The sequence below is a fragment of the Pestalotiopsis fici genome, assembly GCF_000516985.1.
Source record: "Pestalotiopsis fici W106-1 unplaced genomic scaffold PFICI_Scf_1, whole genome shotgun sequence".
Taxonomy (NCBI): Eukaryota; Fungi; Ascomycota; class Sordariomycetes; order Amphisphaeriales; family Sporocadaceae; genus Pestalotiopsis; species Pestalotiopsis fici.
The window spans coordinates 2,620,927-2,635,464 of NW_006917091.1; the positions used below are offsets into that span (position 1 = coordinate 2,620,927).

Below are 14,538 nucleotides of genomic sequence, written 5' to 3' on the forward strand. Positions count from 1 at the left end.
GATTGCGAATCGAGTGGAAAAGCAGGCTCGGGAAGTCTAGTACGGCGCATACACATGTATATTCATATTCAAATGGTCTGGGTAGGTGGTTGGTTGAAAAGCGTGCAAGACACTATAACATGTTGCACATGGCGTATTCTGGAATAGGGTATGTTGCGTGCGATCTATATTGCACGCAACATGATATCATGAGACTTTTCACCAATCTCAGCGATTACGGAGAGACACATTTATGAAACGATAGGCACGAGTACACGAGATACCCACTAAACAATTAGAATAGCTGGCGCCAATGTCGGCGAGATTTCATGGTCTGTCTTGATTTCGGAGATGTCAACCTGTCCGCTTGGCGAGCCTTATTACTTGAGAATCTGTCGACTTGCCCTTTGCAGAGCCTACACCGGCAATTCGTGATTCGATGGCCAAAGCATTCTCCCTACCAGGACCCATGGTAAACAAGAACTCATCAAGGCCGACACCGCCATACACGAATTGGTTGAGCAAGAACCAGGAGATACAACTTGTTGACTCGGAAAGACAAGGAGGCCGGTGTTTCAAAGATGGCGCGCCAGGATTCCGTGCTGGTGCCGTTAGAACTTGGAATGCTGAGTCCCATGTGATAGAGGCGGAGGGTAAATTTGGACTTGAGCAATTGCTCCATGGCTGCCAGCACGTCCTGGCCGCCTAGAATGAACTGTTGGACTACAAGACCAGGGGCGTCATCTGCAGTCGCAACACCAATAGTTGAATTCTTGTCTTGATCCGTGTATGTACCAGCGTAGGTAGATTCGGTCTCGTCTTTGGCCTGGGCCCAGAATGTAGGAATAAAGTTGTTGGCCAAGATATCTGCCGTAACCCGCGCCTGGGGACCTGAATGCACTCCTGCTGCCAAGATATTCATGCCCACATTGAGGTCAGGCATGAGCGCTTGTACACCAGAGTATTTGCCAAGGTCACCCGTCTTGGTATAGATCCAGGAATTTGGAGCGCCGGCAGACCTGACAATCATTAACGAGTGAATTGTTATTGTAGCAAGTCTATTATCGAATTACGCATAGAGTATATTTACGGTTATGTCTTACACGGTCGACAGTGGAAGCCTCTATTTGATCATATCTAGAATATTTGCCAAAGTTCCTGCCACTGTCATCATCTTCCCGCCAAATAGCCGTGCTTGGAATCCTTTTTTTTCACATCCAATATTCTTCATTGGTAAAGATTAAAGTAAATAGAAATCCCTTGTGATCCCTAATTGGGCATATGTCACAAATATGCAGCGCACAATTCGCTCAACTTTGCAAAGTATTCCCCTCAAGAAATAGACTATCTAAACTGACGTCCCTAATTTTCAAATGATTTCTTTCCCACCCCGATCTGGACAGATTGCTATACTGGCAACTTCTCGCTTAGGTTTTCCTTCATTCTCCTGCTGAACATACACCAGGAGAGTATTACTACAGGCGTTATGCTGATTATGATGGCAGGTTAGAGCCAAATGTAAGGCGATGAAACATTTTCGCCTCCTATTGGAGATTTATATAAAAAAGGACATGGAGAATAGTAACTTTATTATTGATCAGATCCTGACAATTTCATTTTGGAGGCCCATACTTACCGATACGAATGTTACAGGCAAGAATATTATGGTGAGTACAGCAATAGAGCTGATTTGCCCGAATTTTGTCTTGTATCCGAAGCAGTTCTTAGATTAACTTGGGTATCCTGGTACCCAATTTAATTCCACAACCGGATCTATTAGTAAAGTTCACCTTAAAGACGAGGCTGCTCACCATTTGAGACACAAGCGTAATGCCATCAATTACCATGGTACATTCTCGAATGTTCGCTTCATACTCGCAAAGAATATCGACGAGTCAATTTTCGATCCGTCTGCCTGTCTAAATGCATCCAGAGTGCCGTTGAGATGTGTCAACATCGCTCTAAGATTTATATTTGACTCAAGTTTTAGGTTCATTCAGACTGGTTGTTTGTACAGAGGGTGTCCTCGGTTAACGTTCGCATTTGTAATGCCGATAGAGGAAGGACAAATATAGAAGACAACTAACTTATGCCAAGCATAAGAGCCTTTATAGCCATAAGTAGGCATGTACCGTCTAATGCACCACCTAGAGAACATTATGATTCTTCGATTCCTCTTAAGGTCGAAGCCTCCGGTAATGACCAATAATTTGGCGAAATATCAGAGTCCCGATATGGCCGCTCATTGTCTGTGTCATTTGAATGCTTCAGAGAATCTATCATTCATTTGCCCCCCTTACGTCCTATGATATGTACAGTCAAGAAGCGTGGAGCTTACACTAAAATTGTGTAGAAGCCCGGTAAGAGTGCTGGAACGGCCTGATTTCCGTATGCTTACTGGTGCATCTTAGCGAATCGCATAATAACCACCACACAGTATTCGCGATCCGTAACTTCGGGAAAAGGATTGGCTCTGAAGGTTTGATACGTTGGGCCTTTGATGTATCGAGGTTTATTATTTCGAATCTTACACTTATTAGCCTGGCAATTCCACCTCGAACCCGAATACTCTGCTCGACGAACCAGCTTCGGTGCCAAGACCCACAATGTCTGACACGAGCTTGAGCTATGAACGACCGATTGAATATTCATGCATACAAATCTTCGTTCGGAGCATTGGAGTATCATATCAAAGGCGTTTACAATGTATTTTGAGCAATTTCTGAAGGTGGTTGATTCGTGCTGGCCGTCCCGGGTGCGGAGCAACAAATCCGAATTCATGCAAAAAATAATCATTCTAAAGAAATGTTCCGTCATTTGCCAGCCTCTGGTGCATCCTTCCGGTGTCACTGATTTCCCATGGTATTGTGCGACTTCAATCATTTTCAAGTTCTACACTCTCATACATGCACGTGAGCTGGGCCGCATTCTTATCGATCTTCCACTGCAGCGACACCCTTGGGCAATGTCTTCTTTAGTCACAGTCCTATCACACTGCCGCTATGCTAAGTCTTCATTGTACCAATCTGCTCTGTACCCATCTGCTCTATATCAGTCTGCTTACCACTGTGCTACATAACCCAGTACTGGGCATTGTTGCCAACCTGATCATCGCCAGTCTACGTATCACACCACTACTAAGTCCAGTACTATGGATTGCATAAAGCTGTTTCACCGCTGCAATACTCACTGGTTCGATGCTTAATGACAGGGCTTAGACAGTACTTACCATCACGAGACTTAAATATCACGATACTTACCCATCACGATGCTTCTCTTCGTGGTGCTTGTGGGGGAAAAAAAAGGAGAGGCGGAGCCAGGAGGTGGCAAAGTCGACTTCGGTGTCACAGGTCAGTATATATATACACGTAATCGGAAATTTTCCACCCTCAGTAGCTGCTAACACACTCCAGCTACTGCCAGCAGGAATATCGTGATAGCCTAAAGGCTGATGAACTAAATTACGAAAAGTTTCGCGCACGGAACACATCGTGTAGAAAGAAAACGGCGCCACTACGAACTTGCACGGGATCGGGCAGCACGAATACAGAGTGGAAAAGGCCAGGATTGCGAGGGATCAAAATTCGACGACGTAATTTCGCCCTGGGAAGTGACGCCTGACTCGGGAATGCCACAGTCGCGAGTTAAAATAGAAGTCATATAGGATTGGATTATTAGGTAGCCGCAGCCTTTAAGGCGGTTATTCCCGGTCCGACTCATGGCAAAGACAGCGGGGTTGGACACGTCAATCTGCAGACTTTCTTTACAGGATGACCCGTGACCCCATCACAAAGAAGGTATGGGGATGCTCTGGGAGTGCATGGGCCAGGCACATATCAGGCGAGGATTTACCGCCAACCAATCATTGAGGTTATGCTCGTTGCTCTACGCGTATCGGGCATTATCGCGTCGTTGAGTCGCGCCCGGCAACGCGTAACATGCGAAAGGCTGTATGTAATCAGGGGCGGTGTAGCCCGGCTTATTTCCCAGTCCGCATCATGAGCGACGAGGCTGAATTGATTTGAATCTTGAGCTTGGTCCCAGCCCGTCGTTATATCTGGCCAATCTAACATTATCTTTCTTTACCCTTTACGGCTTGATCACATTACACCTTCCGTGGCTGTAATGGTATATATCTTTACAAAGGTAGTTTCCCCAAGGTTTGGGAGTCTGGTTAGGGCTGTGCCAGGAAGGCATGATCCAGGCACGACTGAAAAACGGAAATGTGTGATGAACAATTGTGGTAGATGGCCTAGCTTTGATGACTTTCCTCAATCCGTAATCACAATAAAACCATCGTTCATCAACGGGAGTTTCCCAGTTTTCCCTATTGCTAATTGCCTTCCTACGAATCTGCACCTAAGTACTCCGTAACCTTCTATCATCATCACCTTTTCCCTGAAAACCTTCTTTTCTCCGCTGTCTCGCTGAAGTCCCTGATGAACACGGCCGGTAGTCCGATTGGCGACTCGGACCGATCAAGTTGAAATAACGTTTTGAACAATTAATTCTAACAGCACCTTTTCGGCGCCATGATCGAGTGACTCACAAGCCAGGGCATAAGGTTTGAGTACGCCGTTTGTGTTGACATACAAACATGTAAATAAGAAAGAAGTGGCCTAACACGGGACTCTGCTGCCTCTACCTTCCTTCACACCAAAATTTCACCCAAGCCTTGTTCTTTCTCAGTGGAAACCATCACATATATCAACCCCAAACCTCTACCTCCCATCCAGTAAGCTCCAACGCATACAATCTGAACTCACATCTGGGCAATTTTCAATTGTCATCAAAATGGCCAAATCAAAGAATCGCGGACCTAAGCCAATGGCTGCCTCATCTGCAGCATCTTCACCTCAAACTACCTCAGCTTTAGGAAACAATCCCTTCTTGGGCTATAAGATTCGCGTCCTACTTCACGATCTTCGCAGCATGTCAAAGGACCGCGCCTCAGAGCAAAGAACTCTAGCAACGACGGATGCCCTGTACATCAGCGGCCCATACTTCACACCCGAGGAAGTTACATGTGTTAAAAACGCTGTCATCGACCATGAAATCCCGTCGATAGAAGACAACGAATACGGCGACAACGGCGAACAAGACGATGAACCCAGCCGATACAAAGCCGCAACCGGCATCTCCCACCCAGCAACCGTGGAGACAGCCATTCATACCAGAATGGCTCGCTTTCTAGACAAGCGCAAGGCAAGCGGCGATGCACGACCATGCGGCCCGCATGACATAGCGCCCTTATACGAGGCCGTGTTTGGCATACAGCAAGACGAAATGCGCAACGAAAAATTCCTGGCAAGGCTACAACGTCAGGGACTACCACGCATTGAAGATGGGCCGACCGCTGCAGGGTCAAAATCTACGACGAAGCAACAAAAGGCCAGGAAATGATTGTCGCAATGTCCCACTGAGCCATTGGCGCAAAAGTGGGAGCTTCACACCCAGCTCAGGCTGGGTAGTGTAGAGACGATGCAACAATAATTATCCAGCCCACGAAACCCAGCCAGCCACCTTGTTTACCAGCCATGATCACGTTTGTCGAAAGCATTATTACCATCTGCAATCAACACTATCGAATCAATTCAGCCATCAATATCCATGCGAGGCACAAACGGCAGAAGGCGCGCCCAAAGTGGTACGCAGTGCTACGTTGTACCGACGTCCCGTCTCGATCACAAATTGCAAGGCCGCTGCAGCTTGGAATAATTGCATTTGCGGTATCGTACGAGTATAGCTTCTAGGTAGATAGTACAGACAGATATGGCTAACCAGTTACCACAGCCACGCTGTGGCTAGCGGGCGCCAACGGCCAGACGCCTGAAGGCGTTATTTATAGCGCATCGTACGAACGGAGGAGTTCCCCTCTTCCCTTGCACGTCACGTTGAATAATAGATCTATTTGCCGTCACCCGTTGTACGAGGAGAAATCCATTCGGATGGTGAAGCCATTCTACACTGATCAGTGTTCACCGGCTTTGTGAACACAGATTGGCAAGAGTGAAGAGATAACAGTTCGTGCGTACGTACGGTAGTGCGTAGCAGTCTTGTTATGCTATATCCTATCGAGTCTGAAGAAGTCAGATAGAAGACTTGTACTAGTTCTTTACCGTACGAAGGTGCCTAAGTCTGCAACAGATCCTTCGCCTTCCCACGTACGACGCAAAGGACTACAAGTGTGTGCCACTACACAACGACCATGAGTTCACTGGACCCCGCCGAGGGCGCAGCTACCGATGCGCACAAGACGAGTGACGGACCGGAATTAGGGAGACGCCGATTAATGCCGTAGGTAAGGTGTAGGGGTTCCATGTGGGCCCAGTCTCGATACGCCAATCACGACAGCATCCGAGATTAACTTGCCCGTAGCCACGCTAGTGTTGTCAATTGGGCAGTACCTTTTTTTCTTTGACACCACTTTGATCTGGGACTACGTAAGAAAGCAGACAACCAATGTTGGAGCAAACTGAAAACAGAGTGTATCGGTAATATTTCAAATGCAGATTATTCTATAATATTATAGCTAGGGGAGTTCGACCGGCTGCATGCGCGGCTTTGGCTCTGTATAAATCTCCTGGGGTTCCGCGACGCCAAGCTCAGCCAATGCAGCCTTGTCGTCAAACTCGGGCAGATCGGGCAGACCGGGATGGGGTGTCACTGGCGAGGGTGTAAATGCGGACCAGGAAGACTGCATGCGCTGCTGCTCTTGACGGTCCGACAAGGCAATCATGAGGTCTCGCACGCGGAGATCCTTCTTTCGTCTATCTGTTTCCAGGCATGCTCTGATGAAGAGTATAAAATGAAGTAGACTATATCGGATTAGCTTATGGCTATGGATGATGATGCGACAGGAATATAGTGCGAACAGCAGGAAATGGAGTGGGAGAACTCACGACATGATGGCTGTGGTCGCACACAGAAAGTTGAGAACTGCCCGCCAACTCGAGCTTGTTCCTTGTACGACCGAGTTGGGGTCTTTAATAATAGTGTAACTCTGATATCCGGCCGAAGTGAATCCTCCAAACCAGAGAATGCAATATGCTGCAATGTGCCATTTCAATTTGATCTTGTCTTCTCGCATGCGCACGAGAATGAGGTCGGTCGCGTTCCATATTATGCTGACAACTCCCTAGAGATGTCCAAATTAGCATGCCATTCATGCCTTGTACATAGGCTTGTTGAAGGGAATGTGTGTCTGCTTACAAGAGGTAATGTCAGAGCTGGATCAAGTAGTTTCGGAATACCCGCCCACAACGCTATTGTGATTGCGGCGGTGAGTACTGCAAACGCCAGTGCCGCGAGTTGGTATTTCGAGTTTGTTGCCATCCATTGTCTTTGGAGTTGAATCAAGGGTGAGTCCATCCAGTTTTCGTTTTGCTGTGGATCAGGCCCAGGAGTTGTGGGAGATGGTTTATCCATGTTACCAACTTGCTTCATAATAGTCTTTCAAGTAATCGCTGAGATGATGATCTTGCTCGTCTTTTGTGGTACTCTGCTGTGTTTGGTGGACTTTGCAAGTTGAAAGCGGAGGTAGTAGAATAGGGCCAAAGATTATGACAATGATAAAGGCGAGTTAATGACAGCTGGATGAAACGTGTACGGAGTATTGGACGAGATCTCGGAACGAAAGAGAGGGTTTGAGAATCAGAATCAGGGATGGGTTTGTATGTCATTCAAGTAGAAGTGGGCGCAGTCACCTTGGATATCTACTTCTAGTCCATGTTCTAGCCCAGCGCTACAAGCTTGGCGGCGGCCAGCTCAAGTCCCGCCGCTAGTCATTACGATGGCAGACCGGGATCAGTGCGAGTACCGTTGGTCTCAGCGTCTGCAGTTGGTACTTTTGAGGAGCAAAAGGCAATAGAAGCAATACGATATCTTGAGGCTGACATGGCAATTTCAATTCAAATGTGGCCTGTCACCAATAATACCACTGTCATACTCTGTACAAAGATGTCAAGTTGCATTACAATTGTCGGCAGCCCCGCGGGGTCAGTACCGTCGCACATGCTGGGGCTGATTACATAGGTATGTATGTACTGATTAGCTCTTTACACAATCGCCACAGCTTGGCTACAAATATGAAAACTAAGTACATTTTAATTCTGAAAAAGAATATTAAAAAAAAAAAAGGGAACTTTGGTCGCCCCGCCTTTAGCTCAAATGAAGAAAATTTATATAGGAGAATCCTTCTAGTCTAACTCCTCAAACATTGCAAGACTTTATATGAAAATCATCCATCGCCAAACCCGTAACGCCCAACGATAAACTCTACTGTAGGGTTTTACCCCATCTTTAATCTTGAATCTATTGAAATCATCTCCTCACACGGTATCAACCGACTTGTAGCTTCCACGATGCTGGTCCAAAGGTACCATGGAGTCACTCATCATGACTTCGCTTGTCAAGACTGGCTGTCGAGACTTGCGGAATTCAATGTAGAAAATCGCAGCTGCATATGCAGAGACAATACTTTAAACTTGGAATTAGCATGAATTCCAAATGACTCGGCTCGATGCACTAACCTGGTGATGATGGCAAGAACGACAATAACCCAGTTGATCGTGCAGCTTGTTCCCAGGCACGAATTGACGTTGGTTTGGATGGCCAAAAATGCAATGGCGGCCCAGAACAGGATCTCGAGGCAGTTGAGAATGGTGTTTGCCTTCAAACTAGCCCATCTCCTGGCCCGGTGCCAGTGCTCCGTTATCAATTCATAGGCAAGGAATCCGAGTGATTTGGCGCCCTTTGTTATATCGTTAGCTCATGGTACTGAGATGATAGTATTTCCAAGGTTCGAGGCAAATTTGCATACCATACTGAGGGCCATGGTGTCATTTCTTCGGAGTTGGCCACCTTTGATAAAGATTCGCGCCACCGCAAGAACGATCACTGTGATGACCAAGAAAAGCTGAACCATGTGGACAGCGAGAATGTATCGCGGGTTCAAGAGAAAAGCCATGGCTGACGTCACAACTGGAATTGATCACGAAGATGCTTTTGCTGGGTATATTGAGTGTGGTTGTGGTGGCAATGGTAATGATGTGAATGAATAGTGCTTTGAGATGTTGAGCAGAATATGCAAAATCAACTTCAAGTTTCGACCTCTTATGGATCTTTATAGACACATATCTCCTCTTCATCTTTCAATAGTCGATATCGCATCTTCCAAAATAGCATCATGAAGCCATTCCATGTTGTCCGAGTCAGCTCAGCCTCTCACCTATCTGGTAAGAAAAAGCTTGGCCTTCGGTTGGCCTGTTTATTGGCTCCAATATGTATACCAGATGAACAGCCTCAAAAAAACAGAGTTTGAGTTTTTTTTCCTACATCAAACGCCATGACAAAAGAGTTATAATAGCTTGAGAAGCCTGACTAGCAGCAGCACTGCGCCGCCTTTGCTTCTAGTTGATGCGAAGAATATGGAACGTTTTCATTAGATTTGGATCGCCAAGCAACCCTGGACCCATCTCGGTCTCGGGTCGTTAGGCAACGGTTAATCCAACTTAATCCAACCCCACAAGACTCTCGCTCTCGGGTTTTGCTCACAATGATTGGTCAACTGTCTAAGTGAGTCTATTCGGCCTAGTGCCTGTGCCCCTGCGTCGCTCTGCCTATGCCGAAGTACCTATGCGCATGTTACCCAACCCTCGTTGCCTCGCATGAAATTATAGCACGAACCACGCCTCCGTGACATAATGGGTAGGTGGATTGGCGTAGATCTTGGAAAGCCGCTAGCTTTGACTATACCGAGATCTACATCAATCAACACATATATATGTATGGTACCTTGCCCAAGTAACTTGTAATGATTCTATTGTATCATCATCAATTCATCCTAGCTTCTCACAATCAGTGCTTCGCAATGTCCTTTCTCAACACTGCAGTCGCGGCTCTTTTGCCAGCGCTTGCAGTCGCTCAGTCGTTGCAAGTGCCAGTAGTATCCTTGTCCGAGGGAGCTACGTGCGGTTGCGCTCAATTGAGCTCAACGTTTGGCAACAAGACCATCTTCAGCAACTCTACTGCATACGCCACTGAAGTCATCGACTTTTGGGACGTTCGGTCGGACTTGGCACCTGCATGCATTTTCGAGCCCTCGAGCGCCAGTGATGTGTCCAGCGCTCTGCAAATCCTTGCTGGCTGTGGCACACAGTTTGCTGTCCGCGGAGGCGGCCACATGAATGTGAGTCTCTCCAAAAGGCGAAAAGTCAGCCTTGTCGCTGCGACGTGCTGCAGTTCTAACGATACAGTAGTACCCGGGCGCCAACAATATCAATGGCGGAGTTTTGGTGTCGCTCGCTGCTTTGGACCAGAATATCGTCGATGCCGAGAGTCAGACAATCGACGTGGGACCTGGAAGCCGCTGGGTGGATGTGTATGACGCACTCGACGAATATGGCCTTTACACTATCGGTGGTAGAATGAAGACAATTGGTGTACCCGGACTTACTCTGATTGGTGGATTCCACTACTTTATCAACAAGTATGGATTTACCATGGACAATGTCTTGAGCTACGATGTCGTTCTTGGTAACGGTACTCAGGTCGTCGCGAACAAGACCGATAATTTTGAACTCTTCTGGGCATTGAAGGGAGGCGCCAACAACTTTGGACTCGTCACAAACTTCAAGCTTCAGGCGTACCCCATCGCCAACGTCAGCATCACTTACCAAAACTTTAACGAATCTGCCATTGAGGATTTCATCGGCGCCACAGTTGATCTTGTCAACAATGACGGACCGGAACTGGCAGCAGGCTCGGTGATCACCATACAGTACAACGCAACTACGAAGGAAGTTACCTCATTCATCATGGGAATGCAAGAAGGAACGGAATCACCCCCCTCTCGTTTCGATGCCTTTTCGAAAATTCCCTCGACCTCTACAATGAACGCAGTCATGAGTCCCAAGCAATGGCACGCAAACCTTGATACTCCCAACCAAATGTTCCGGTAAGTTTGAATGATTTGGAATGCATTCTTAGGTGCTTTGCTAATACCTGCTTACATAGAGTACAATTCGCACACAAGACAATGATCCCCGATGCCGACCAACTCTACCGGATCTACCAGGGCTGGAAGGATGCCGTTGACTCCATTAGCGATGTCGAGGGCTTGTACCCAACTTTTGTGATGAACATTGTTCCAAAGAGCGCCCTCAGCGTGGCCAAAAACAATGGCGTTGGTAACGTCTGGGGCCTAGATGACAGCCAATCCTATATCAGTACGTGGCGAGACAAGTCTATTCCTCAATATCGTTCTATATATCATGGCACTAATATCTCATGCAGTTTGGCAATTCTCAACTGGCTGGGCCAACGCTGAAGATGACATCCGCATGACATCATGGTCCCGATCCCTACTCGACTACTGGCACCAGGAGAACCAGCTCATGGGTTTGGCGCACGAGTGGCTCTACATGGGTGATGCTGGAGAATTCCAGGACCCTTATGTTACCTTTCCTCGCGAGAATGTTGAGAGGATGAGACAGGTTCGCTCCGACTACGATCCGTTGGGCGTCTTTACCCGCCTGAACTGGGGTGGTTTCAAGCTTTCTCGCTGAGGCGAATAGTGGATATGCATTTTTATGTGTTGGAATCATTGAATTCTGATATACACATACATGCACCAGTATCTACGTGTGGAAAACGCGAATGGCGATATTTATACTTCTTATTCAATGTTTATAGTGCACATCAATAGTACATAGAAATGGTTCAAACATCTTTCTTTGAGTCCAAGGCGCTAACGAATCGCGCGCCGCGCCAGATAGGGGCTCTGTAAAGGGACGCTAGGCACCAACCTAAGGTCACCTACCTTACATAGGCTGCTGAGGTCCGCCCGGGCAGCCCGGACCTTCACAACCAATTGTCGCTGCTCCATTCACTGAGACCCCGGCTAATTAATTCCTTTACTGCTTCCACAAGCACTCAGAGACCACCGAAATTACCATGAACGACCCTAGGTCATTGAGGACAAAGTCCCGTACAGGCTGTCGAAGATGTAAGCAGAGAAAAGTCAAGGTAAGGCCATCTGTAGGCCACGCTACAAATGTCTGGCCAACTAATGCTGCCACTACAAGTGCGACGAACGAGTGCCATGTTCTGCCTGTACGCGTCACCGAGTATCGTGCAGCTTGACTGTAACCTCGGTCGGCCAAAGCAGATTACCTTTTCAGCCACCTCCTCGGAGTATACCATTGCGACAACAGCCAATTGTCATCGCTCCAGATGCGAAACCATCGATCCAAAGTGATTTCAGTCAGGACGTCCTAGCCACCTCGCAATTCCATCGCCCAACTTTGTCTCCATCAATGCCTTCAGGGCCCCCCATTAGCTCTTTAGGTCGGTCGCAGGGCATATCTACTAGTCGTCCAGATGAGCACACAGATGCAAACAAATCCTGGCTACAGAACTTGCAATTGATGCATCACTACGCGACTTCGACATGCCACACCATGCCTCGCACACCTGAGCTCCTGCACATTTGGCAAGACGCCATCCCCAAAATGGCCTTCAAGAGTTCACACCTCATGTATCAAGTGCTCGCCGTCTCAGCCTTTCACAAAGCTCACCTAGCCCCATCAGAACGGGAACATTGGGTCCTCAGAGCCCTTGGGTTCCATGGTAGGACGACAGAGGACCTGCGACTAGCAACACGAGAGTTGACGGAAGAATCATGTCATTCCATCTTTGCGACAGCATCTCTCTTGGTCATCAACAGCTTCGCATCATACTCATGTCAAAGCCCAGGTAGCGCAATCGAGGACTTGCTCGACATTTTTGAACTCACTAGAGGCATGAATGGTATCCTCAAAATGTACGAGTCGAGCCTCTGGTCAGGGCCCCTCGCCCGACAATTCCATCCGTCGGATCAGCCCCGGGACTCTGCGGAGCTGGGGGATGTCATGCACGACCTTGCAAAGATGGCTGCGAGTCCATCAAATGTTGTAGGCTCGGACCCGGCCTGCCGTCAGGCCGCTGAATCTTTGACATATGCCATTGAGCGAGCAATGTTGACCAGCAGCGCTCCTCACTTGAGAGTGGTATTCTACTGGCCCATTGCTCTATCAGACGAATTCATGCGGCTTTTGAAGCAAAAAGAGCCTTCCGCTTTTGTGGTATTATGGTATTATGCCAGAGTTCTCTCATTAGGAGAGCCCAATGTATGGTTTTTGAGCGGGTGGGGTGAATCACTGCTCAGAGATGCTCAGCACTTGACGCATGATGCAGTGGGCACTTTGAATTGACATTTGACCAATCCATCGTCTAGCTGTTTGTCAAAACTAAATATTACTTTCAAGAGATCCAGCTATTGGAAGTATGTCGTCTTTCATACGAGTGAGCCACAGGTTGATTACTCTGTTCCTCAATAGCAATCTGTAAAAGCCCCCGTCACCTCTCCCTCCCTTACCTTGCAAACCAAATCTGCACATTTTCTGGGCAGACTCGAGTAGGTTCCACAGGGAGTCTTGTAGGTTTCGAGAGCGACCAACAAAATGACCACCAGCGTGAAAGACATTAGGAGCATAGTATAGACCTTGTACCACGTTTCACCAATGCAGGGAAGAACAGTCGAGGTTGACCCGTGCCACACGTAATAGTAAAAGAAGATGGCGATAACGCTGGCGAGGGCAGATACGTAAAAGGCTCCGGTGATAAATGCCGACAATGTCAAAGGCAAGCCGGTCGGTTGTATGAAGGGCTTGATAAATGTCCACCACACGGCCAGCAGCCAACAGGAGGCCAATAAACCCAAGTAGAGCACTCGAAAGCACCGACTGGGCCGATACGATGAAGAGCGGTATCTGATCACCACGGGCGACTTTTCTTCAGACGTGATGCATAAGCTGTCAACGGAATGCCTCGAGCGATCCGGGGCTGCGGAACCGGTACCAGCAGTTCGTATCGAGTACATGAAATCCGACGTCAACCAAGGCGCCGCAAAAAGCCGGAGCAACCCCATGATGGACAAGGGGCCGAATACCCAGTCCAAACCAAAGTATTGGTTGTACATGATGGTGCCCGTGGCGCCGCCCAAGAGCATCACGAGGGATTGTAGACCCTGCAGTGTGACAATAATGGTCTTGAGCATTTCCGTCGATAGTAGTCGGACCGTGCCGCATTCCGGCAAGAGCGTACACAGCGGGAGGGCCTCGACGGCCATCAAGTCCGACCCGACCCATCCCTGACACGTCCAAAAGATGGCATTGGCGGCCGCGGCATCTCCGGGCTCCCACCGCCCTCCCCGGGCGCGGATGCGCCTGTCCACGATGGCGGCATAGCGGCACAAGATGGTGGTGGGATTCAAGACGCAAATCCTATCGTGCCATCTCGGCTTGGACGAGACCAAGAAGGAAGGTTGCGGCGCGCCGGCCAGAATATGCGCCACCAGCGGTGCCAGGCCGAGAGTCGATACAGATATCCAATCGGAGAAGCTAGTCTCTTGACTTTGGATGCGCAGATTGGCAATCGTGAGCATTTTCTACTGAATGACAGTCGTTCTTGTCGTGTATGCCGTTTCTTTCCTAGCTACTCGTTGTATCTCAAGGCGCA

At 48.1% G+C, this 14,538-nt stretch overlaps 7 protein-coding genes across 7 annotated transcripts; 3 read left to right on the plus strand and 4 right to left on the minus strand.

Moving 5' to 3' along the window:
- Positions 1-466: 466 nt before the first annotated feature.
- Positions 467-1,009, minus strand: PFICI_00796 (uncharacterized protein; the record flags this gene model as incomplete). Its single annotated transcript, XM_007829377.1, has 1 exon — positions 467-1,009. The coding sequence occupies one exon, from the start codon at positions 1,007-1,009 to the stop codon at positions 467-469; it is 543 nt and encodes a 180-aa protein (XP_007827568.1).
- Positions 1,010-4,773: 3,764 nt separating this feature from the next.
- On the plus strand, positions 4,774-5,382 carry PFICI_00797 (uncharacterized protein; the record flags this gene model as incomplete). The annotated part of the gene is made up of 1 exon (XM_007829378.1): positions 4,774-5,382. One exon carries the CDS (start codon positions 4,774-4,776, stop codon positions 5,380-5,382), a length of 609 nt encoding a protein of 202 aa, XP_007827569.1.
- A 1,129-nt stretch (positions 5,383-6,511) lies between these two features.
- Positions 6,512-7,407, minus strand: PFICI_00798 (uncharacterized protein; the record flags this gene model as incomplete). Its single annotated transcript, XM_007829379.1, has 3 exons — positions 6,512-6,797; positions 6,882-7,117; positions 7,192-7,407. 3 exons carry the CDS (start codon positions 7,405-7,407, stop codon positions 6,512-6,514), a joined length of 738 nt encoding a protein of 245 aa, XP_007827570.1.
- Positions 7,408-8,309: 902 nt separating this feature from the next.
- On the minus strand, positions 8,310-8,947 carry PFICI_00799 (uncharacterized protein; the record flags this gene model as incomplete). Its single annotated transcript, XM_007829380.1, has 3 exons — positions 8,310-8,457; positions 8,511-8,731; positions 8,801-8,947. The coding sequence occupies 3 exons, from the start codon at positions 8,945-8,947 to the stop codon at positions 8,310-8,312; spliced, it is 516 nt and encodes a 171-aa protein (XP_007827571.1).
- Positions 8,948-9,850: 903 nt separating this feature from the next.
- On the plus strand, positions 9,851-11,546 carry PFICI_00800 (uncharacterized protein; the record flags this gene model as incomplete). The annotated part of the gene is made up of 4 exons (XM_007829381.1): positions 9,851-10,168; positions 10,239-10,936; positions 10,996-11,207; positions 11,275-11,546. The coding sequence occupies 4 exons, from the start codon at positions 9,851-9,853 to the stop codon at positions 11,544-11,546; spliced, it is 1,500 nt and encodes a 499-aa protein (XP_007827572.1).
- An 894-nt stretch (positions 11,547-12,440) lies between these two features.
- PFICI_00801 (uncharacterized protein) lies at positions 12,441-13,232 on the plus strand (the record flags this gene model as incomplete). The annotated part of the gene is made up of 1 exon (XM_007829382.1): positions 12,441-13,232. One exon carries the CDS (start codon positions 12,441-12,443, stop codon positions 13,230-13,232), a length of 792 nt encoding a protein of 263 aa, XP_007827573.1.
- Positions 13,233-13,351: 119 nt separating this feature from the next.
- On the minus strand, positions 13,352-14,464 carry PFICI_00802 (uncharacterized protein; the record flags this gene model as incomplete). Its single annotated transcript, XM_007829383.1, has 1 exon — positions 13,352-14,464. The coding sequence occupies one exon, from the start codon at positions 14,462-14,464 to the stop codon at positions 13,352-13,354; it is 1,113 nt and encodes a 370-aa protein (XP_007827574.1).
- Between the last annotated feature and the right edge of the window lie 74 nt (positions 14,465-14,538).